General features: G+C 38.2%; 1 protein-coding gene across 1 annotated transcript in view; it reads left to right on the forward strand.

Annotated features, from left to right (window-relative positions):
• Positions 1-25767, forward strand: part of ARHGAP15 (Rho GTPase activating protein 15) — a 331505-nt gene that overhangs the window by 249951 nt on the left and 55787 nt on the right. Inside the window, exon 15 of the mRNA XM_032190068.1 lies at positions 20008-20142. Within this exon, the coding sequence (XP_032045959.1) occupies positions 20008-20142 (135 nt within the window). The remainder of the gene's footprint in view (positions 1-20007; positions 20143-25767) is intronic.

Genomic DNA, 25767 nt, shown 5'->3' on the forward strand with positions numbered 1-25767 from the left:
TGTGTGTGTGTGTGTGTGTTCTCTGAGGCATTCATTTGGCTGGCACATTGGAAAATGGTTAACACAGTGAATGTGGGGTGTCATTTTTGTAGTGGAGAATGTGTGCCAGAAGAATTCAACTGTAACCACTAAATATTTGCTTAAAAATAATTTTAACCATCTGGACTCCTTTTTTCTTATTATTCTTATTCTTCTTTTGAGGTGGGGTGAGAAGGGAGCATTTTAATAGGAATGATTTGTGGTTGCAAAATGAATTTGGTTAATTTGGTTACCACCCCCATTTATATGATGACTACAAATAGTCCCTAACATCTGAAGTTTTAAAGAACCAGCAGATTTTTCCCTCTTGAGCTTCAGAAGCTGGAAACAAACTTACAAAAGACAATAAATTGTTCTTGATGGAATAAATAGTTTGTGGGGTTGCTATTGTTCCTCTTGACAATACACTAACATGTGCTAATGGAGGAAGAATTGAGGAGCTTGCGTAGCACGGGCCCCTCTGCCAGGCAAAATTTTTCCACTGTGGAGCGGGAGTCAGGTTCCCGGCTAGTGGGGCAGGAGCACAGTATGGGGTCTCCTGCACCCAGGCACCTGCTGAGCACCCCACCACGGGGACACCCGGGGGCCTGCAGGGACCCTGAACACAACCTGCAGCTGCGGGAGGGGCTTCAGAGAGGGGCTGCCCTACGGCTTCCCCTTGGCCACAGCAAGGAAGCTTGCTAAAATCAGTGTTGGAATAAAAGTTTTCATTTCTCCAATACTTAAAGAGAATTTAATTTTATTTTATTTCATTTTGGTCTTATTTAAGAATATTCACTTTGATTTTTTGTATTCCAGTGAGAGATTATTTTGGATCTGCATCCAGTCAATAGTTAAATATAGCCGGTAGATGTACACGTATCTATGTGCTCTGTCTTACCTTAGCACATGAAATGAGTCTTTAGTGAATCCTGCTACAAATACGTCCATTAAAAGATTTGTATACTACTTGGAAATGCCTACTTCTTAACATCTAACTTTGTACGCTAATAATGTACTAGGTAAAACATGCAGAGGATAAAATAATCTAAGAGAAAATAGGTAAACTTGCAGGTAACTCTCTCTCTTCAGTATCTCTCAGAGCCACTTTTCCTGAGTGTTCTCATACACTGCAACACTGGTTTCATCCAACTCATTGTACATTAGGAACTATTTAGTATCATTTCATTTAAAATATGCAAGCTTTATATCGTGAGTAAATGTGTAGCCACAAGGTAAAATTAAAAAAATATATTAGTCTCATCATTAAAAAAAGCCTTTAAAGTTTCCATTATCCATTATGTCAGGTAGCAAATATCTTCTCAATGTAACTCCAGACATTAAATCTGTCAAGAGGCATGCAGTAAAATAAATGTCTGGGATACCTTCATAAACAAAAATCTTATTTCCATAATTCATACAGCTGGCTGGCATTTATTGGCACGTCAGGTGCAATGGGGACATTTCAGGAACATTAACATGTACAGCATCATTTGTCAACAAAGCAACAATGTAAGCAAATCGTTCAGAACTCATACAGATTTACAGCTTTCTCTGCCAGCTGCTAATTACGGTGTGCTCTGCCTATTTGGTATGGTCTTTTTTATTGGAAAATGACAAAGGGGTTATGGTATCCCAGTTTGGAATATAGATGCGCTTTTAGTAATAATATGAGTGGTAATATGACTACACAGCCTGGAGTTTTGATCTAGTTGCACTAGTCTTATAATTGACCGGTTTTGATTGATGAAGGACAAAGAGAAATTCACAGTGATATTTACTTACTGATATAAGTAACCTCGGCAAACAAAGAAATAATAAAATATCAGGGAGCAAAGAGAAGTATCTTGGTTTTAATATTGTTGTGTGTTTTTTTTTCCTACTAAACGTGGCAGAGAAAATTCACTCCTTGCTGAAAACCTGATCTGTTTATCGAGGAGTGCTTAGCAAGCCCTGTACATTGCGAACACCCTTTGAATGTTGCTGAGCCTACTTTGATAAGTAAGAATCAAACTTTCCACATCTTAAACAATGTAAAGGTTAAATAAAAGCCGACAGTACCGTACGTAAGGACCAAAATATGTGTTAATTATCTGCTTTCAACATTCCCAGTGTCTGTCTATCTGCATTTCTCTCCCTTCTTATTTGTTTGAGTGTGTTTCTGACTGTATGTGCTTTTCCAAGTTAATGATGGAAAGTCAGCTCCACTTTTATTTTCAGGCTTTGGCCAGTTTGCATTTCAATCTCATAAAAATATAATTAGCGGAGCTTTATGCTTCAGATGTATAAATTAAATATGCTTTCATAATTATTATACCTGTTATTCAGCCAAAGGTAAGAGGATTCTATTAGCTAACTACGTATTTAGACACCTAATAAAATCCCTTATTCAGTTCTATTTCTTAGTTTCAGTTCATGAACAGTAACCACCATTCTGAGTTAAGATCTTGACCATTTAATTTTTAAGAAAAAAAGTAATTAGACCATATTATGGATTAATCCCTTGCCAATTTTCATTTTTTAAATCAAAGTAATTTTAGACTTGGGAACTACATAATTTTATGCAAAGAAAGTGTGTTTTGCCAACCTTATTAAAATCTTTAAAGACCATATTTTCTATAGGCTTCCAAAAATTATTCCACAAAAATGTGTGGGTGCACCCATCTGTACACATGAATGGACAGTTAGGACCATAATTATCCAGTTTTGCATGTGCAAATGTAGGTGTTTAAGCACAAATTAGCTGACCCACAGATTCTGCTGGTGCATTTTTGCAAGCTGATTAATAATATTTCCTTGAATTCCACAATATAAATTGAAATCTTCAAAGGTTTATAAGGACAGTAATTGCATTTCTGTAAAATATCTGAGATTACTAAAGCCATTTAAAATGTTACTGATGCAACAGTAAAATGAGGTATAGTTTAGTGCCTGTATTTGGGTGCTATTTTTGTTATTATGACTATATGATTCTTCCAATGTAATAAACTATTGGCTCTGGCTCCAGAGCGATTACTGTCTGCCGCTGCTGCTCCAGAAGCAAAATGCACATGTTCCTGAAGGAAAAACTACAGCACCAGGATTATAAAAAAAGATGACCATCAATCTAAGCCTGTGTGAGCAATCGTAGCTGCTGCGGAATAGAAGTTATTTTGTATTAGAAGCAATTTACCCATCTGGAAGAACAAAGACACTCGCAAATGTTTAAGTGACTGACTTCTAGCAGATGCTTAAAGAAAGTTAAAAACCTGAGTGCTTCTGAGGAGGCTGGCCTTGATTTTCAAATATAAAACAAAAACATTGAAGAGCTGTTCTGAATGATGCAGAAGTCACAGTCCCCTTGGCTTCATGCTCCCCAGCTGCTGATGTTCGGGCCCATCACCACCAGGGCAGTGGTGTGGGAAGGGTGCAGAGCTTCTTCAATGACACCTATAGCAGCTGCATCACCTCGGTGCTAATTGTGTGCCTTTCCTGTAAAAGCAGGCTGTCTGGGAAGGGGTGAGCCATGGGAAGAGCTTCGACAGGGGCTCTGTGGGGTGAAGGAAGAAGTCGGGGGTGAGGAGAAGGGATGAGACGTGGGGTATTTAGGTTGGTGGCACAAGTGGTGGCTGTTTATATGGCAGAGACACCGTGGATATGAGGTTCTTGTATGCTGGGCTAAATTGTGTCTTTAGGATTTTATAGGGGTCTTGGGATACTGAGGAAATAAGTATTAAATACAGAGCTTTAAAAATAAAGGTCAATACACCTGAAATTCACAATTACCCCCAATACAGTACCAAAATGCGACAATTCTACTGAAAATCTTCTAGACCAAGACCGGCTCATAGAAAACTATCTTTATGCTGTCATTTAAGATTGCTTGAATTTACTTTATTTGTGATTTTTTTTTTCATTTCTGTTCATATACTTATACATTTGAAGAGGAAGTTTAGACATTCCTTGATCCATAGAGATTGCTTTTCTTCCTGCTCCCTTTGATCCCACTTGCCTAATAATAATGGGCATTATCTTATATCCATATTTAATTTTATTATGTCACTAGTATTGCAAGAAAAGGATGTTCTTTTCAAACATTGTAATGCATTTAGTATTTCACTAGTCATCAGTTAAATCAATTTTTCCCTTTATTGGATCTGAATTATAAATCAACTAGTCATTGTATGGGATACTGTATATGAATGTACAGTATATCATTATGATGTATCCTATAATAATGTCTCTTAGACATGAAAACTAAAGATGGTGGTTTAAAGTGCTGAGAGAGAAGAAATTGGAAACATCTGTTAGTAGGAAGTAGAGAAGACTTTTCATTAAAGTTTGTCAAGTGTATTTGATAGGAAGAACACACTGGGCCATATCCTGCCACCCCTTACATCCATCCAGCCCAGCATCCAGCAAGTTATTTCTATCTCGGGTAGCAAATCTCATGTTATCGGAGACAGCGGAAAGCCAGCTCGCTGCTTTGGGTAAGGCACAACACAGCAGCTCAAGAAATCCGAGACCCGGGGCAGAGCGAGGATTCACAAGTGTTGTGGAAAAAGAGATGCAGCATATTTCAGTACAGCCTGTCTTGGTTTTCATGTATGGAGGGGTAACAAAAGCTGTGCTGCTCTTCTACAGAGTATGTCAGCGAATTCACTAGTGTGGAAGAAGCAGTGTGGGACTGTTTGGGGTAAAAACTCTTTGCTCTTTTCACTTAGCCACTACCTGCAACAAGAGGTAGTTGTAGAAAAAAAAAATAATAAAATAAAATTATATATTTATATATATATATATATTTTTTTTTATTTTGAGCAGGTCAAAGATAAAATATTGGATATTTGGAGGCATTCACTTAGCAAATTTCACCACCTAGTACTTCTACTGTAGAAAAGCAGGCAAAACAAACAAACAAAAATGGTTAAAAACTTTGGAGATGGTGTGTTTTAGCATCACTATACTGCAATACATTTCAGAGGACACAACCACACGATTACAGGAGATAAGAAAGGGCACTCTGCATGTTCTCAGAGCCATCCCCTTGTGGTGCTGTGCACAGCAGGGTTTGGGCAGCGCCACAGCCCCATCCATGCAAACCCTGCTGGGGTGCAATGCTCACCTTATTCACTTCTCGTTTCTGCCTGTTACTAAAGACACACACTCTTTTTTCCTTGTTTCTGTTTCTAACTTTATCACTGCTGGGTCCCAACGTGAAATGCCTCCTGCATTCCTCGGAGGAGTACCATGAGTGCGGTGCGCAGCCCTCGCAGCCGTCCAGCTGCAGCGCCTCTTGCTTGTGCCTCCTCCTGCAGGTGTAGCAGCTTAAAAGCCAATATCTTGCCTCACATTGGCAATCTTTTCACATTTCTTCCTGCGCTAAGCTGTCTCCGAGCCCCATTGTTTCCATGATGATATCCAGAACTATGAAATCAGCTGTAGCGGACGCAGGGCCCGACGTGAATTACCCCCGAGTCAATAGAAAACAGAATATTGCTTATTGATTTGGTCTAGCCCGTTGTGTAGTCAATGCAGAACAAACTAATACAAATAAAACGAATCAATTGGAAGCTGGCTGCGGGCCCCAGTGAGTCATATGAAGTAGGTTTCTGATATCCTTTATCATCACGCACAGCCAGCGAAACAAGAGTGCTACTGTCTTCTGCTGGCGCAGAGACTTACCTCGGGCTATTCTGAAAAAATGCTTTTTTCTTATTTTTAGACCTGAATCAGCCCATGCTAGCAAATGTATTCTTGTGAATACAGATACCACTTTGTTGCAATGCCCATGGGAAGGCGGTAGTGTAACCTGTTTGGATGCAGCTGCAGACCACCTGTAGAGAAAGTCAAATTAGGGAGAGACCCCACTGTTCTTTGCATTAATGCTTTTTGTGCTGCGGCTCGCCTCCCTGCGCCCTCCCCCCCAACATAGCTTTCCCAACCGGGGAGAGAGAGAGCACATCGTAAGACCTTCTGTCCCTTTAAGGCACGATGTGATTGAAAGAAGATTTGAAAGACTGTAAAAACTCCCCCGTCACCAATGAGTGATGGCCTGCAAAGAGTCCCAGCGCTGGTGGGGTGATTGTTCCTCCCGGTCTTCTCACAGGTTTGGGATTGTTGTGTTTTGGGGTTTTGTTTTGCTCCATTCCTTGTGCTTAAATACATATTCAAATCTTCCTCGAGTAATCTGCATTTTAGAGGAATCTTCTAAGTTTTGAGTGAAAAAGTGGTTGTCGAGAGCTAAAGCCCTAACTTAGTGCTGTTGCTCCATTGTTTTGGAATAAAAGACCGGGCAAACAAAAGAAAATGGAACAACCCAAAGTCGAATGCCTGCATACCCTGCATATCCACATGAAAACGGGTGTGATCTCACTGATCCTACTTAATGGTGCAGGAATGTCCTTGCACACAAGTATGAGTTCAAAACAGATGGGTAGTTAAGCACATGAACCAACCGTTTTGGGGAGGTTATGGGTCTGTGGTACGAGAAGTTAGTTCTGTTATCTCAGTTGCAACTGCTTAATGCTCCTGGTGTTTGTAGCTTCTCAGTAAATCAAGCCTTTTTTGTTGTTTACCAGGTAGTATTTTGTTGCATAATGATGCAACGTTCTACCTTATGTCACATAAAATCTTTCTGCACCGAAAATTCCAGGGAAATACTTCTCTCCACCCCATTTCTTCACAGCCGAATCCAACTGCTTTACTAATTGTTGACGTACTAGTTAACACAGGCACAATTTGTAGATGGAGGCAATGTCATAAAGCGTTCCCTCATTTTAAATTCCTTCCTCTCGGTGGTATCAATGTTCACAGCAAAGACACTGATGATACTGAATTTAATTGGTATTTATGCGTAGGGTCATGTGTGCTCTCCAAGAAGTTTCTGTGTAACTTTTCCCTAATTGAAATTAGATTGAAGTGTTGCTGTGTACACTGCGACTTAATGGTGACAACGTTGAGCCAGCTTCGAAGCTCAGATGCATGGCACGCATCCCAAGAAATCTGCTATGATGCTCCCACATACATCTATGCATATTTTTATGGTACAAGAGACATAAGGTGTGGAAAAGGAGCAGTCTCTTTAAGGGGGATGTGGCAACCCTATCTGCCAGTCATCTTGCCTCTGCTGTTCTATTCCTTTTGCAGCCATTCTGCCTTTCTCGTATCTATAACGTCTTTACGTACATCTCTAATGTCTGTGCAGCAATTAAAGTCCATAGGAAGGTAAGAGGCCGAAAGACCAATGGACCAGTAATACTGCATACAGTAATACAGGTCCATTGGTCTTTCAGCCTTTCACCTTCCTGTGGATTTTAATAGGACCAGTAGTACTGGTCCATTGTGGAAATGCTTTCTGTCTCATTCAGGGATGGGTTGCTGGCAGATGAATGGTCATCGTATCACCTAGATAACATAATACACAACCAACATGGTCTGTGAACCATTTTGGGAACCAGCCTGGAGCTCCCAGCTGCCATGCAATGCAAGGACGTAGCACTGCCGTTGGTTATAGGGCAGCCTCACCATGGCATACCTGCAGCACTGCCTTTCCACTTTTCTTCTCTGCAGTGCACAGGCAGCCCAAGTAGAGCCAACTTCTCGCTGCTAGAAGTGTTGTGACTGGGAGCTGGATTTATAGCGGCTCATAGAATTGCAATGTGTAATAACCAACGTCCTTGAACGTTTTTCATACGCTTCTAAGTGACTCTTTAAAAAGCATTGGTTCTCCTTGTAAAAAGCATTAAACTTTTTAAGGAAGAAGTAGTAGTCTACGCTAGTAATCATCATGGTGCTTTAAATACTAGTGGATAATTAGTGACATGAATAAATTAAGTACATTTCAGGTATAATGGCAAAGTTGAGGAAAATCGCCAAATATTAGCAAGGCTCCAAAATCCAGCTACTTTGCGTTGCATGCTGTTTTAATGACTGCGATTTTAAAATGTGCATAATTCCAAAGAGATCACATGTTTCACATAATAAAAATTACTGTGACATAAAATATATATTTTCTTAAAAAGTACTTGTAATATCAAAAGGACTGTGAAGTATTAGCCATTTAATACAAATTTATCTTTTCTCGCAGATGATTACATTTTCATTTTAATTGCTCACATTTCCCGTTCTGATCTCAATGTTTTATAGTAGGCAAGACATGCCACAAAGAAAAAAAAGAAAAAGATTTTATTTGTTAGTTAACAGTCTTCAGAAGTCCTAATTTGGCCAATGTGTTCTGCTGCAAAGTCTTGGAATGCTGTCTTGCAGTTTCAAAAGTGATCTTATTTGGCTTCCCAGAAACTATTATGCCTGGAGGATGCCATGAGAACAAGGGCTGCCTTGTTAACAAGTAGAAAACTCTCAAAAACAAGATAGGATCCTGATATAAATCATAATTTAGATGCACAGAGCTATGTTCACAACCACAGTAATGTAATTCATTTACATCTAGTTATTACTTATCTCCACCCGAACTACTAAGTTCAGGAATGCAGCTGCCTTGTGCCTTGTGACTCGTGGGGGTTAGGGAAGAATGACATCACCGAATTTAAGCACATTACCATGCTGACATAGTGGCACCTTGTTTTCCCTTCCGTGGATAGAGCGAGGATTGTGTGCTACCCCCCATTCTTCCAAAGAATACCTTTTTTCCCCTTTCAAGCAGCTGCTATATGAAGGGTTGCAAATGTCACTTCAACTAATGATGAATGATGCTTGACCCTTGGACCTGTTACTATGAATTTTATGCAATGCTAAATTAATATGAAAGATCTCTGCTAGAAGACTTCAGCTATTATGCATGCAGCATAAATGATATGTTAAACAATCCAAATTTTTTTCTCATAACCATGGTAAAACGCAGAGCTGCTTTAACGTTTTGATGTGTATTTCCACTTAAGATTAGTATCTTTTAGTTCTAAAAATATTTTTGGTAAGCAAATCAGTTTGTGAAAAACATTGTCAAAAGGGCAACTGGCCCACATGTCTTTGTTGTTCGCGTTTGAATATAATTAATTATGTAAAGCAATAGTTAGTGGGAGCTTAACAATTAGTAGAATCTGTCAAATAGTCACACGGAAATTACTAACTAATTGAACTACTGGTCTTTTATTGTTGCAGGAAGCAGTACAGAGTGTCATTCTTTTATCTGGGAACTTTGTTATTATCACACATCGCATTTTTTGAGCAATATATGCTTCCTCATAGACTAATACATAAATAACCCTCCCGGTAATGTCACAGTGTGCAACAGTGTTTGAAATAAAAACACCTGTTTTAATTAGTATTCAGATTTGCGTGGTTAAAAAATGATAATCCTCTTGCAGCTATATGACATTTTTAAAGCTTTGAATTTCCATCTGTATCTTATATTATGATGTTTCAGGATTGTCATGAGTTAATTATGTTAACTTCGGAAACATTGCTTGCATTTAGAATGAAAAACTTCAGCTTGAATAGCCAGGAAAGCAGATGCTATCTTTCTTGTCAACTGCTTTGTTGTGTGTTGCCTTGAAACTTTTTATAAGATGCTGTATCCAAAAGGAAGTATAAATCTCCATTTATTTGAAATGCTGCCCTAATCTAATCAATATTTTAATGTATTTCTTGTGGGAGGGACCTGCACAAAGTCTCAAAGTCATGAAAATCTCTTAATATTATTTAAAGTTGTCATGTTATTAGAAGTCCTTTCACAAGACTAATTTGAAAGACAGAAAAACTCTATGCATTATCAAGTCTTAAAATCGCTTGGAAGAATATATTTTCTTTCATGAAATAGATATGCCTGTAATTTTAGGTGCAATAAAAAGAATTGGGAACGTTAGAATGAGAACACATATCAAGATAAACCCTGCAAAAGAGAAGGAGAGGCACAAATAAGAAGTTAATGCAGTGAATTTGCATCAGGTTCTATCACAGCACAAGTGGAAATGCAAAGCATGGCTGCGTGCGGAGAAACAGGAAAAGGTGTGATGCCAGAAATGGCTTCTGGGGTACAGCAGAGGCCACGGGGGGTGGATGTGGGAAAGGGATGGCATTGACTCACCAGGTTTCATTACACCCCTTCTCCTCCAGAAAGGAATTACAAACATTGCCAAGAGTGCCTCCATGTGCCCGGGGCATTGATGCATCTTCTGGGTGAAGCTCTATCTGCGCACATGGGATCGCACATGGTGGGATGGAAAGGGAGATGGATTTACATTTTTAAGTCCTCACTGGCATTGAGATTTCAGTCTTTTGGTTAAAAAGACACAGGCAAGAATACCATAGAGTTGGGGAAGCCAAAGACTCAACCGATTCTGTGTATGTAGCTTTTAATTCCACTCATGCTGCAATTGCATGTGTTTCATGAGCAGCTTTGAGCATAAAGTTCATGCTTTCATGTTTAAATGTGTAACATTTGTCTAATGAAAGCTGTTTTCATTGTTGTAAAAATTTCATTATTTGTAAGCAGAAGCCTAAATGAACAGCCTGATGTAGCCTGGATCAGGACACGTTTTAGCATCAGATCCTCAGATGGCGCGGCTGCAGAGGGGACATAGCTCTGGAGACATTGATGGATTTGTATCAAAAAAGTGCATTTCCTGAGAACCATCCCCATTCAGGGTGATTCTCAAAATGTATTAAAAATATTTGAAAATTCATGTTATTATTAGCACTATTATTATCAAGGGACATTTCGTTAACATTTGAAAGTCCTTCAGTGCACTTGAAGATATATTTGTTTTACCAACTTATATAATCCCCTCCTGTTTAAAGTTTTGTTTTAAACACATACAATTATCATCTCATATGCCCTGATTCAGTAAGCACTTAGAAGCATTCCTATCTTTAACAGCATAGCTAGTCCTGCTAATATCCAGGGAATGGAATTAGAGCTTCAGATATTAGCAAAAAGTAATGCAAATGTGAATTAAGCAACATGGTTTTGAAGTAAGTTGACTGAGGATTTTTTTATTTCTTAGACTGACTGGAAAAGTTTGACAAAAAAAAAAAAAATCAAAGCAAGCATTACTGATATTAATAATTATTAAAAAAGTATATAAAGTTGAATATTTTAGGCTGGTAGCTAGAAGGAATTAGGCACTGAAATAACCTTCCAGTTAGCACAGTGAGGAAAAATCCGAACAGCTTTTAGAGCCATCACCAGTGCAGGCAGCAGTGTGGTACCTGTAGTGCCAAGCCACCATGTCCAATAGCCCAGGATACCCACAAGTGTGATACTTGCATTTCTCTCCATAAATATATTTCATCCTGATCATAGAATGGTGTTGGTTTGGTGCTTTGTTTTTGTTTTGTTTTGTTTTGTTTTCCTTACAGTCTTAAGCTTTATTTGGTACTAGAAATCTTCAGCATTTACCAGTTAAATAAATTTATTATATATATATATATATAATACTATATATAGACATCTAGAATAAGAATAGTATTGCTGTTTAGCTTGTAACTTGTTAACTAAAAGAAATGAAGTTGCCTGTATTGTAGAATTTGACCATTTGCAAGCAAATGCATCACTTGGGTGTATCAAGTTTATATTTCATATCTAGTGTAACTTTTCCATACAGGAAAAGTCTAGCTATTGGAAGCTCTTACTGCCTTACTGTCTCTGCAGGAGCCTAAACAAAACAACACTGATATTCTCTGTCCTGTATGGTGTCACACACCATGTAGTTGATAGCTAATTGTCATTCTCAGTAACACATTCAGCCAAATTTTCATGAATTAAGCCAAGGAATATGAAGCATAAATTATTCTTATGACCCAAGCACAAGCCTGGATTCTCTGGCTTATGTTTTTCAAGACAAATCATTTTATTTTTAATCAAGAAAGTAAGCAATGTTTAAAAGGCAAGGTGCGAGTACTGAAGTGCTAGTTTGAAAGTACTTAACAAAACTGTCCTTTCTTTTTGAATAACTTGAATAAAGTGTCTAAATGACCTCTTCCTAACCAGAAGAGAATATAGAGAAGAAATTAAGCTTTATTGGTAAATTAAAGCCCAAATCCCATGGTTGATGGGAGATATGGTCCGTTTGAAATAGTTACAGTTTCAGACTTTCTCTTCTACAATCAGCGGGTGGAGACCAACATAATCCAATTAATTGTAATTCCCTTTTGTGGCACTGGTACAGTGGTGAATGATATAGTAAGTCCATTGAAGTCTTATCTCTGGTCAGATAATCCAAATGGATTCATATTATGAAACAGTCCTTTATAAAAGTTCTGATGAACAGAAGTGTTTTGACTTTAGTGAACCAAAAGATAAATTCTATACAAAATAAAATGTTTTGTCCTTGACATTTACAGAGCTTCTATATACCTGATTGCATGTAAGAATACTTCTTTCAACAGGCTTATTTCAAAGAGCCCTTTCATTAAAAAAATAATTAAAATCCAGAATTTGTTCTCTGGACCTACTATGAACCGGTGTTTGAGAACAGCTCAAGTAACCTTTATTCTTGTAAACAGTCCCATTGAAATGAGTGTGATTAATAATGTAAGTAATATATGGGCATTTTGAGAATCAAGTTTGTGTTTCCATTTTTCTAAGAAAACAATAAACTAATAATTCATTGATAATCCTTATAACTGCAAACAAATATATATGTATAAGTTTCTTTTTGGCATTGCAAGTGGACTAGGGGAATTGCTTGACTTTAGCTCAGGCTTTGATGTATTTACATTTGGAAGTCATTTACATAAAGGAAGTCATAATGATCTTTATTGTTTTGTTAATTTTTTCCTTTGATTGTTGAAACTCACTGAAATAAGGCACCAGCTTATTGTTATTGGGGTCAGTCCCAATAATATATTTGGCTATGTGCAGAAAGTAAGGGTTGGGTGGTATGCTTGTTTTTTGAACTGTTTTTGTACAGACCCTTTCATTTCAACAGTCACTGGAGACAGGGCTGATTTAATGGATCAGTAGTCTGATCCAGTGCTACACATTTTGTATTTCTCGTTTCCTTTAAAGTTGTCCATAGTAAGCCCACGTTACGGCAGAAGTGTTTTCACTCGCAGCATGTTAAATCTCGTATTTACTAAAAGATACTGAGATACCATTTGTGGGAGACAACACACTAAACCATATATTAACGTCAGATCTTTTCAGTGTCTCAAAAACAATTTTTTTTTTCTTTTCTTCCCTTAAATTGTTTGGTTGAAATTTAATACAAAGAATTTTTTACCCTTTGGGGTACATTACATATAAAATAATTTATGACCCATGAATCACAAGAAGGCAGTGAATTAGGTTTCAGATAAGTCTGCCAAATATTACAAAACATTGTGTACAGATTTTTGGACTATGAAAAGGCTTTTGACAAGAATGGAAATAGAGGCAGTGTTAGAAACCAAGAAGGGGAAGAACAGAAGAGCTATATGTCAGAATCCTAAAGCACTCTGAGTTAGTAGTACAATTAAAAATATAGGAATATGAACATATTTTTGAAGTATGAAAATTGGACAGAATCATTGTCCAATTCCTCTTTGTATTATATCTTAAAATGTAGATTTCTGGATGCTGATACACACAGTTCTGATAAAAGACCTGAGTGTAAATGGAAGAAAAAAAAAAAAAAAAGGAAATAAAAAGGGAAAAAAATAGATTGCAGAGGAGCTTACTGGAGAGCAGTTGCACACGCCCCCCCAAAAAAATAAAAAATGTTAATAACAGATTTGGGATTGGTATAGAGATATTTACCTTGACTAATATATGTGCACAATATATGACTAAGTAAAAGCAGAATTCAGAAAGGACTTTTGCCTTTGAGCAGTAAAATGTATTATGAAAAGTAGGTTCTTTATCTAAGAAAGTATTTGATGTTAGTGTTTTGCAGTCTAACATATATGAAACAGAAATGCTAGCGTCCAACTAGAAAATGGAATAAAACCCATTAGCTGATGCAGAGGAATGAGAAAGACAGTAGTCTGGTTGAGGATAATAGAGAAAGAGGGAAGAGCAAACAGAAAGAAAAACAAAATAAAGTGCACTTTGACCACTAGGAAACAAATGAAGTTACCATGCAATAATGTAGCAGAGTGGATTAGAGGACAGAATCTTACCACTGTAAGACAAATGTAATTTTCACTCCACATAGCTATTTAATTTCTGTGAGTTGCACAGAGTCTGCCAAGCTCCATCCTCGCACTCGGGCAACATTGTTGTTCTGACATGGAGAAGCCCCTGCACTGCGGGAGGGTGGGAGCAGGGTGGGAAGTCCTCCGTGCCTTCCCGGGTGCCTTCTTTTAAACCCACGCAGGTGCCCCAGTAGGTCTGTGACACCAGAGGAAGGACAAGTTTGGCCCTGCAGGGTTCGGATGCTCAGGCTGCGTTTGCCTGCTCACTCTCTGGGTTATTGAGTCACCTCCGAGCGGCTCACCGAGGTTGTGGAATTGCAGACAGGTGGTCTATTTATTCTTAGGGAGCTTTCAGCTGCATTTAGAGAGGAAATATTCTATATTTAAAATCAATCTTTTTCCCATACGGAATAGTTGATTCAGTTAAACTTAATGAATTTTAAAAGTACTTGTAATTATAATCCTATTACAGTAATTATTGCTTCAAATCACAATGATTGAAAATCCTGAGTTAGAACTAATAACGCTGTCATCTAACCCTGTAGCAGGTACTGGCAGTGAATGGTGCACAGGAGTACTGTAGAGATAATACCTGCTTCTGGCCACCAAACGGATTCTCCCCCCAGTACCACTGTCGGGTGTGATGCTGGCAGTTGCAAACAGGGTAGAAACTTCCCGATGCAACGGAGTCGCTGGCTGGCCACGCTCCTAAACCTTTGAACTGTTCTGCGTGCCTTGGTGGTGTACCCTCGCTGAACGGGACCTTTTCTACAGAAACAATGAGATAGTTCATCCCTCTCGTACTCCGCAGACTTCTGTGGAATTATGCGGGGATGAATATGACCCAGTGTGCCCAAGTACAGAAATCTTTTATTTTTCTGGCGCAGACGGAGATTTAAGTTAGCAGTGCTTGGTTGTTCCAGCATGCCCCCAGGTCAGCGAACTGTCATAGCAGAGAACTGGCATAAACAACACTCTGGATGCACATAGAGATGTTCTGCTTTTTAGCTTAAGTTGCTCAGTAATTTGCGCCTGGGCACCATGGAAATGGGCCCTCCGATAATAAACAAGTGCTCAGGCATCATAACATCATGGTTTAATTTTCTGCTTAAAGAGCTCTCCGTTTTCTACCACCAGAGAAGGAGTCATACGTTCAAGCTTTGTTTTGCTGACTATATCCTTGATAATTTGGTAGCACTGGATGGATTCACCAGAACTGCTCAGAAGCACACTGCATACCATATTTAGTGATTTGCTTATCTGTCATTTTCTTTGATTTGTTTGAATGCTCTTGGGAGCAAAGCACCACGTGCTGGCTGCAGGCAGGACAGTGACCTCCCAGACCTAGCAAGGGAGTGAGGAGAAAGAGTTGTTAGCAGGGAGAGAGCTCACAGAAGGCTGGCTGAATGAGGACAACATTGTTCTGCACGAGCTGAGGCTTCTGCTCTATTATTTAATCCAAGTTCAAGCAAATGTATGAACTTTGGAGTGTGCCTATAAAATGCAATGTCGGGCCAGGATTTACTGGAGGAGGAAGCGAAGCATCATGCGCTGCATTGCCAAGGGGTGAGCTCCTTGTCATATGATAAGCAAGAGCATTCACCACCCCTCAGCAGCCCATCCCTGCCATGCCTCTGGACATCTCTGTGCTCTACTGCTGCTCTAAATTGAGTGCAATCACTTTGAAAGAAGTTTGTTTGCTCCTATGTAACAACAGTTTGCAAAAGTTTTGAGATCCCTTCATTCCTGAAAGCTGCTATGTCTCTGAACTAGTGATAAGAGAAGTTCTGGCTTGTAAAATACAGGTACAGTTATCAAACATGCCTTTCAGTGTATAAACTAGTATTTGTGTTGTCAGTCATGAGAGCAGCTCTCACATGAGGATTTAATGATGCAGTTGGGTGCTGAGGACTAATGCAAGTGAAGCAGTTCTGCTTATGTCTGTTTTTCCTTTGCTACTGAGGAGCATGGATAAGCAGAAAAATATTTTTTAAGAATATGTCCATTAAAAAAGAAAAAAAAAAAAAGACATCTTCAACTTGGACAATAAAGAGGAATGACACACAGTTTGTCTTTCCCTAGTGCGGTGCAATAGGATTTTTCTTTCCCTTCTTCAACAGCAGGACTCAGTTCTGGAGCTCTCACCAGTAAACTGCCTGTTGGGATGAGTGAGTCCGGCCAGTTTCCCAAGCTTACAGTCAGCTGGGAATGCATTGTGCACACCCAGCTCTTCTGCAGAGACTTTGATGTGAGAGGAATCATGTGAATTAGTAAGCAGTGTTGTGCAGGGCTTTCTCTGGGGGAGATCCCAACCAGAATTATCCACCAGCCCCTGGGATGGAGACTCCAGTGCTCTGGGATTTCATCTGACGGAGCTGTGGGGCTGGGGCTGGTCCCCAGATGCCAAAAAGCTTTTTGGGGGCACAGCCTCCATAAAAGAGTAGGCTCTGCTAGCCGTGCTTGCAGGAAATCACTTTTCACGTGGTTCAGAGTAATCCATGAGACCAGTTGCAGGAAGATGCAATACCCAAAGTGAACCATGGCTTCTGAACCTGGTGCCCTGGGATGTAGTGGCAGCATGGGCAAAAGACAATGTATGGCTGGGAAAATTCTCATATAAATTATCTTAAAGGAAAAAGGAATAAATAAGTAAAATTCAGCAGTGTTCTCACAAAATTGCATTTTGCTTCTAGAGACAAATCTACAGACAAGGCAGGGTATGTGGTTAGAGAAGCCATATCCATTTTCTTTCAAAACTGAGCTTTCTGTACTGCCTAGGTTGGTTTTTGTATTTTTTTTGTTTTGTTTTTAGCTGATCTTTCCTTAGCTGATCTTCTTCATTTCTGAACAAGGGTAACCTTACAATGATGTGTATAAAACAGAGGTGAACTTCTCCTTGGTTCAATGGCAGACGTTGCAAGTGCCATTAAAAATGTGGACTGCTGAAAAGACTGATTTACTAAGAATTAGAACCCATGCTTCCTTCACAAATGTATTGTACATTGATTTGTATTTTTTTTTAATAATAACCTTGACAGGTGCCTGCACTATTTTTTTTTTTCCTTAGTGTGGTCTTTATATTTTCATCCTAAGTATTAGCATAAATTTTATGGGATTTTCTGGGCATATTTGTGTCTGTATCTAAGATATATGATATCAACTGGCAGTGATGGTTGAACTAATCAAATACTACTGACAAGTTAAAGCAAATTTTTAGGACTGTGAGATTTTGAGCGTCTTCCCAGATACAGTATCTCCTGACTGAAAGCAGTCCTTGACTGTCAAGTTTAAATATCAGATTTGAGACTTAATCTTTGTGTAAGCAAAACACCCCAATAAGAAATATGTCTGAGTAAAGCCAATAAGTCAGGTCCTCCCCTTAAACCTAGCCCAAAATGAGTGTGTGTGTTTGCTTATGGCCCTATTGCCTTGGTATGTGAGCAATTCCAACCAGTGGGAACCAAACGAGAGTCTTACACTGAATGGACTTCTATTTTCTTTTCCTTTTTTTTTTTTTTTTTTTTTTTTTTGACTTGGCATTTGTTCCTCCTAGCAAACATTTTTAAAAACTCTCTTATAGCTAGAGGGAAAATTGACACCCTTTGCTTTCACGATGATACATTCCTAACACGTTTCCTTGAAGAGCTGGAAATGGTGCAAAAATCTGGTAAGATAAGTCTTTGCAAAGCCTTAGAAGTCAAGCATTCCACTTTAGACATTTAAGACAAATGCATGGCAAAAACAAGTTGTGTTTTTTTTTTCTTTTTCTTTTTTTTTAAGGTTTCTACTTAAAGTTCTGTGCCAAAGCTACAGTACTTATACATTTTCTAAATGTGTTTTAAGCAATAAGTTGTACAACATTTTTAGAACATGTGTTAAGCTATTTCTCTAAGAATGAAGCTCTTAACAAAACATAAGCACTCTGCATGAGATCTTAGCAGCAAAGTGCTTAAAAGATAAAGTAAGAATTGGTACCATGGGAAGAACACCAGCTGTAGAGCACACAGGTCCATTATGAGAAGTATGGTAGTGGGTAGGGAGAAAATGATTTAATCAGGAGTAAAACCAATTTTATTATAAGGGCACGCAGGGGGTGTGGCACCATAGTGAGAGGGACATTTCAAAATATCTGACAGATTTCAACAATGTGAAAACCCACCCTGTTCTTTAAAGTGACAGTAAACCCCATCAGGTCTCTCTTTTTGATGCTATTGTTAACAGTTGACTGTTTAAAGCTGGCCTGCTAAGTTGCTGTCGATCTAGTTCAATAGTGTGTGGCAAAATAAAAGGCTAATTGTTGAAATACGATCAATCAAATATGATCTCAGAGTCTAAAGAAGATCCCCTCTGCTAACTCATTTGAGATCAAATCATTACTTTTATGATTGAGGTAATGTGATGGGGGGAAAAAAAAAAACAAAAAACGCGAGACAACTAAATAAAATGCGCAAGTATGCCTTTGTTCCAGCTTTGTCTCACGTTACTCCAAGTTAAGGAATTGGGTCCATTCCTTTATTTGTATACGTTTCCCAAATCCAGAAATTTAAAAAGCCTTCAGTAATATTTATTACATAAAAGTTGAAAGATGTCTCCATTCCGAATAATATTTTTTCTGACCAAAAGTAAACTCTATAGTGAGAAAACTATTGCATTGAAGTACCAGGGATCTGGAGTTGTGGGTGTCCATGTGTCTCCAATAATTTTACCATTTTGTTTAACAACAGTTCACTAAAGAGGCTGCTCTTGAAGCCAACTGAATTGCTAAACATGAAAATTCAGTGACATTTAGTAAAACATTTCAGGATTATGTTGCTTCAAATTAAATTTGTACAGTAGTTTTCATGGTTGGCCCTTGATTTACATTCAGACAGAAATTTTCTAAAAATGAGAGTCACAGCACATGTATAAAAAGCGAATTCCATTTTTGGAGCAGCAGAACTCGAAGAAAGTGTGTGTCATTTTAATTTGGTCTAATAAGGATTTACACTTTCTGAGAGTTTTATATGGATTATGATCTCATTGTTTATTCTGTTCTAATAGTATCACACTTCTAGAATAAAAAAGGAGAAAAATAGAATAATCATCCAATCTTGTTTTATTTTTTATTAGAAACTCTATTTTAGCATTTAGTTTCTTTTATATTTAAATTCCTTAGCTCAGTCAAGCTTCAAAAGAAAACATTTTTTTGTTTGTTTGTAAAACAGTTTTGTAAGCACTTGTGGTTTGTCTTTAGTGTGTTATCATTTTTGACAGCTTTGCATAGCCTAGGTAGGCCAACAGGGGTCTGTCTAATATTGTTGCTGGGCAAATCTTCCTCCCAGAGATGAAAACCAAACAAAATATTTTTGAAGCAGTAAGAAGGAATTAATATCCTTTCTCTCACAGTACTCTATTCCTTGCTGACATTACATTCAGGCAAAAAAAGGAGAAAAGCGTTACCCATTATTCCCTTGTACATAGCAAGGCTAACACATGTAAAGCAATAACTCATTTTCTATTGCCATGTTTAGCATATGTCTCCTGTTGGCTCAGCAAGGCCTTTAGGCCGGTCCCTTGAGCCGGCCATCATTGGCAACTCTTAGCCCCTCGGCCTCAAAACCAAATAGCTTTGAATCATGTTGAGCTGTGATGCTAATTTTCATACTGATGCATTATGGGAATAAATGTATCTGACATACTGTGTCAATGGTACTGTCTCTTTGTGTCTCTTGTTTTTTGTTAGCTGCATTCCTACAGATGGTATTCCATTGAAAATGTTCTCTTCCTACAAAAAAAAAAAAAAAGGGGGGGGGGGGAAACATGCACAGCACCAAACCTCTAGGTGCAGAAGGCTGTTAACGGTTGCTGATGATAGTAGGCAAACATTAACATAATAATTAGTGTCTTGTAATTGTTTCATTAAAACCAGTTGTTCCATTTCTCCTCGTGTTTTCCCAGAAGAGAAGCTGAATTTGGACGACAGCCAGTGGGAGGACATCCACGTTGTCACCGGAGCACTCAAGATGTTTTTCAGAGAGCTGCCTGAGCCGCTGTTCCCATACTGCTTCTTTGAACAGTTTGTGGAGGCGATAAGTAAGTACATCAGATACAGTAGAAGCTAGTGAAATAGCCTGTTATATAAAAATAATAATAAACTTTAAAATGGAAGAACAGAGGCATCTCAAATCTGACTTACCTTCCATTATCCATGATCCTGTCTTTTTATTGTTGTTGATTGCATTTTACCTCCTACAGCATTTAGTTATTTAACTAGAGGAAAAAAATATCAAACTATTGAACTATAAATTTTATATATGCAATATTACCTCAGTGCCTAAAATGGTTTAGGAAAGGAATTAAAATGTGTATGTGCTCAAAATACGCTTGGATGATAATCTATATATCCCCAAACACAAGGAGAGACTAATAATTGTGAATTATGTTAGAAGGGGTTGTCGTTATGTTAATCAGAATGAAATGCATGTGTTTTGTTCCACAAGGTTGCAGACTCTTGCCTTACAGTGATCACAAAAAGAATGCAAAAACGATCGTGTTCTACTTTTCATATCTACCTTTGCTTCATTTTTTATTTTTTTAGAAGTCAGCAGGCAGCAGAAGTATTTTCAAAGTGCAAGGCACTTATTCTGTTACTTGTCTCTGGTTTATATGCTGCAAATCCTCTCTGTATTTAATATTTGCAGGTGCATTTTGTAAAACTGTAGCAGCTTGGAAAAATTTGCCTCAAAAACAGAGTGACTTGGGTTTTACTCCCCTTGAAAATGGGGAGGGGAGGGAAAGGGGGGAAGAGATAGCTTAAAGGGAAAGGGCCAAGTAGGAGTTTAATTAAAAGTCCAATAGAAAAAAAAAATGCCAGGAAAAAAAAAAAAAAAAAAAAAAAGAAAGAAACAATAAAGAATAAAGTACTTGGAGATCCGTTTTCTGAATGATGGGCATGCATATTTGCCATTACTGTTAATGAGAGCTGTGTGTGCACATGCGCAGCTGTCAGAGAATATGAAGCCCTTAATGTACGGCTCACTTTGATTTTATATTCATAAGAGTCTTTAGTTCAACTAAAGCTTTTCAAGACCCAGCATCAGATATAATGAGGTTAAATACATCTCACAAGATCTTTCCCTTCTCACTTATTTAGAGATGCAGCGCAGTTAAATACACAACGTAAAGAAACACATTACCTGGAAGTTTTCTCTTGTCAGCTCACTTCTCCATTCAAAGCACACAGAAACTACATGGAGAAGGTTCTCCCTCCAGCCTAAATTCCTATTGCACAGTCTCTGCCATGCTAAGATGGGCAAAATAATAAAGATCTTCTTACTGTTGAGCTTCAGTTTCTGCAATGCGTTAGGATAAAATGCCTTTTTGAAGCACCAGCATTTGAACATAGTCTTCAGGTGGTTCCCATCCACCAACTACCTCTTCTCAGAAAGGAAGAGACCTGGTGCGCTTAGAGGATGTGTTCAGTTCATGGGGCACAGCCTGGCATGCTGTTTGCACCTCTTCTTATGCACATTATTCCACAGTCAAGCATTTAATAATTTATCCTCTGCCTGTTTCACTTTCTCGTCCTGGTAATCCAGCTGGTCTTCTGGACCTAAATATAGTCTTTGTCCCCCCTTATCTCTACTTCTCATTGCCCTTTGGAGTGAGCCTTGGCTCAGCCAACTCTGCTGTATTCTGAAGAACATTATCACGACACCATGACCTCATCCTTCATGCTATCTTCTGTTCTCACCCTCATGCTACCATCCAAGTTGGGGCGATATGAAATCTTTTGGTGGCCCAGTGGGGAGTATTTTGACAGTAAAAATAACAGGTAACCGATTAGAGACTTGTGAAATAGAGTTTGAAAGCATGTCGGGAAGAGACTCTCCCCTAAAGCATTAATATTCATGAGTGATAAATTAATGTCCCTTTCTGCTATTTGAACTATTGTTAATTCTTATTATGATTTTGAGAGCCATTATACACATTGATAGACTAATGAACAGTCATTTATAGAAGGATTTTAAGACAGTTTATTCCTAGGAAGAAAATGCTAGTACTCTAAGACATTCTTTGCACTGTTTCAAATCCCTGATTCTTGTTGCTTTCTTTACGGCGCATCAGGGTGACTTCTACCTAATCCAACTGTCTAATGTAACCTACGATTTCCAATCAATCTTCTCTTTATCTGGCCTTTACTCCCATAGTATCTACAAATCCATATTCTTACCATCTCTACTTAAATAACATCTATAAACAACAATTAGGCATTTCCAGTGTTTTTGGAGCTCTTCTACATGTTAATAGTCCTGAGGCAAAAGAAAAAATCTCTTGTCTTCAATATCATTTCCATAGCAGCTGATTCTTCAGCTAGTTTGTGTTAATTGCTCTTCCTGAGCTGCTAGAAAATTGGTCTGTGCTGCACTGCTAGAAAATTTCTGCTTCAGGATGTTGTAAAAAAGAGGCTATTGTGTCTCTGTCTTTTCTGTCCATTCTTCCAAAATCAGTATTATTAGCATGTATTGCATGGGATGTGCAGTACGACTGGAATAAGCACTTAATATCACCAGAAATAAACCAACCTGAAGACTGCTAGGGAAAAGGTAATAATTAGGACCCATTCCCACACTGCCTGGATGATTATATCCTTGGTCCAGCACTAAGCAATCCTCAGTCAGAGCCATACACTTGGTAAGTAAGATGAAGTTGTGTAAAAACCTGTAGTGGTTAGTAACAGTAAATCCCCTAATTCTTGGGGATTTAGTCATTTAGCTAGAAGTTTCTGGAGGAACAAGTACCTAAGAGGTGCCATGGTCTTCTTATGCTGATGCTATTTTAAAGATTATGTGAAAAATTCCATAGCAAGCTTAATATTACTTTTCCTGGATGATGCTATTTTAATTAACATCATTATTATGTGCATAGGAATAAAATATTACAGTCCTGTGTATTAGGCAAAGTGCTTGCTCTCTACCTTCAATTTCCCCTACAAATAAATTTAGATATGGCCATAATATTAGAACAATTTAGATATGGCCAGAATATTAGGAGATAATTCAGGGCATTATAGAATCTCAGAATTCTGCTTGCCAGGCTGAAGCTGGATAATTACTGTCCATATAGCTTATATCAGAGAATTTATAAATGATAAATGGAAGGCCACAAGACCTCTGACCTAATACTAATTTTGTTTCTTAGGATTTGGAAAGCAGGTTTTTCAAGGACTTTGTCTAATATATTACTGGCAAGTCATTTTGTGGTATTTTGGATGAAATATGCACTTCTGAAGTGTGCCCAAATGCTGCTATGAAGTCAGGTTCAGCCACACTTAAATTACTTAGCACCGCAAATAGTTCTATTGATTTTCTGCAAGATCAACAGACGTGGTTCAACAGATTGTCTGCAAGTAAAATTGTGCTTCATGTGAGTAAGGTGGTAGAAGTGCCAATAACTGAAACACTTAATCACCTTATTTGCAGAATTCAATCTGTATGGCCATGCAAACTTCTGTGAGAACTTCAGCCACTGAAATAAATTAAAAAAAAAAAAAAAAAAGCTACCCCAAAAAACTGTTAAAAATATTAGCAGGTAAATGTGTTAGCTGCTTATGAATGTTTAATTTAATTGAACAAGTTTTCTTCAGACGTCTCAGGCAGAAGACATGAAAAAAAAAGAATTGTCTACTACTTTAGACACTATGATGTCCTCTGCAATTATGACTGATATCCACTGTATAAAATAAACGGGAAAATTCAACATGGAAAATATTCAAGTGCTGACTAGTCATTCCAGATCTGTTCAGCTGGAGAAAGCTGTATAGACAATTCATCTGTCCAACTGCAGTTAAAAAAAAATAATAATCCAAACTGATATTCCATAAAGGAAAATTCCACCAGGTTCCCAAAGCTGCAACATCTGTCTCTGGTTTGAAAGCCCTGAATTCAGATCTTTGATTTTGTCTGCAAACAGGTTGGAAAAATTACTACATTGGAAAGATTTTTTTCAGTGAGGTCTAATGATTACACCTTTATTTCAATTCCTTATCTATAATATAAATTTAATAGCTGTCATGTAAGTATTGTAGATAAATAGGTTATTTATCGTTTAAAACACACATGCACACAAGTGTAAATATATATGCATATACTCTAAATAGAAGCCTTTTACCAAAATGATGCTTCCACAGACAGTTTGCTGAATGAAGGTATCTGTTACTCCTGTGAGCTTCCTAGCTAAGACAGATGAACATAGTAGTGAGATTACTAAAAATGAAAGGTTGCAAAATCTCATTCACAGGACCAGCCCTCCCCAGACACTTTGGCAAAGAAACCCCCATCTCTGGAGCTCAAGCTTTTTGGCCCTAGCAGAAAACTAAACATTTCTCTGCATGGGGAGCAGTAGAGTGATAGGCACCTAAAATCCTTCCAAGGACACAACTGCAGCACCTTCACAGTTAGATGGGAGATAATAAGGTTTTTAGAATTATAATGGTGATTAATTTAAATGCCTAGAAACTGCCAAAGGCCCACATTAGAAACACTTTTTATTTTTTCAAGATCTGGATTTATTTATTTATTTATTTATTTTGGTTATTCTACTAGATTATTAACACTTTTTTCAAGTGATTTCACACATATCCTTTTGATATATCAATTAAGGTCTCCTGCTGTATGCTAAGCAGAATTCACAATGTCGTTCCTATCAATCTTATAATGTTTTTTGCTACCCTATTATACAGAGACTGAGGAAAATGGTTAGTTAGTATCTTACATATGACAGAGTTTTATAACTCTTTGGGTTATTGAAAGATGTTAGATATTAAGTTTATTACAGTTCTCATGGTATGAGATACTGGTCTTCACTGGTCCTGCCCAGTCCACAAAGGACCTACTAAACACAGTGATAAAAGCAAGAAATGTTTCTTTCATTAGAACAGGAGGCTGTTTTTTTAACCCACAAAAGCTATCACTGCTATGAGGAGACATCAGACCCCTCCATGTCAGTCAGTTGTCTTCATCTCCAGGGTGGCTGGCATCAGGAGAAGGGTTTGCTTTGAGCTTGGGCTCTGCTCTGGATTCATACCCCCCCAAACCTGCTGCATGTGCAGCCCAAGGCGATGTGGTGCAGAAACTCATGTCTATTCAGGCAACGATCACACTTCGGTCTGCAGCAGGCCACCACGAAATTTGCACTGAATAATGCAACTGTTGAGGAGTTTGCATGGAAGCAGCCTCCATCCAAATCAGACAAAAAGTTGTGTCAGGAGGCAATAAACAAATCCAGTCATCGATACATAATCATGATCAAAGAACAGAGCTACATTCATTGAAAACGTGGTGTAGCCAGGACCTGCTCTGAACCACTATGCAGTGTTATGAAAATAGTAGCTGGGAAACAGAAAGGAAGTAAATACATTCATTTATTCTGACAGTCATAACATCCTTGTATCATCTTGGTGGAAAGTTACAGAAGATGTCTAAAGAAATTTTCAAAAGCCATCTAAAGAAACCTCACTCGAGGCTTACAAAGAACAAGGCTCAAGGCCAACTCGTCTTGGAAAGACAAGTCAGCATATTGCACTGTAAGAAATCCATGACAGTCTCTTAACATCATCACGTAATAGGTTCCTGAGAAACCAAATCTTATCAGTCTCTGGCATTATGCAAATTTCTGTCATAATCTCAATCTGTGGGCTTCGAGTCCTAATCAAACTGC

The sequence above is a fragment of the Aythya fuligula genome, chromosome 6 (assembly GCF_009819795.1).
Source record: "Aythya fuligula isolate bAytFul2 chromosome 6, bAytFul2.pri, whole genome shotgun sequence".
Lineage (NCBI taxonomy): Eukaryota > Metazoa > Chordata > Aves > Anseriformes > Anatidae > Aythya > Aythya fuligula.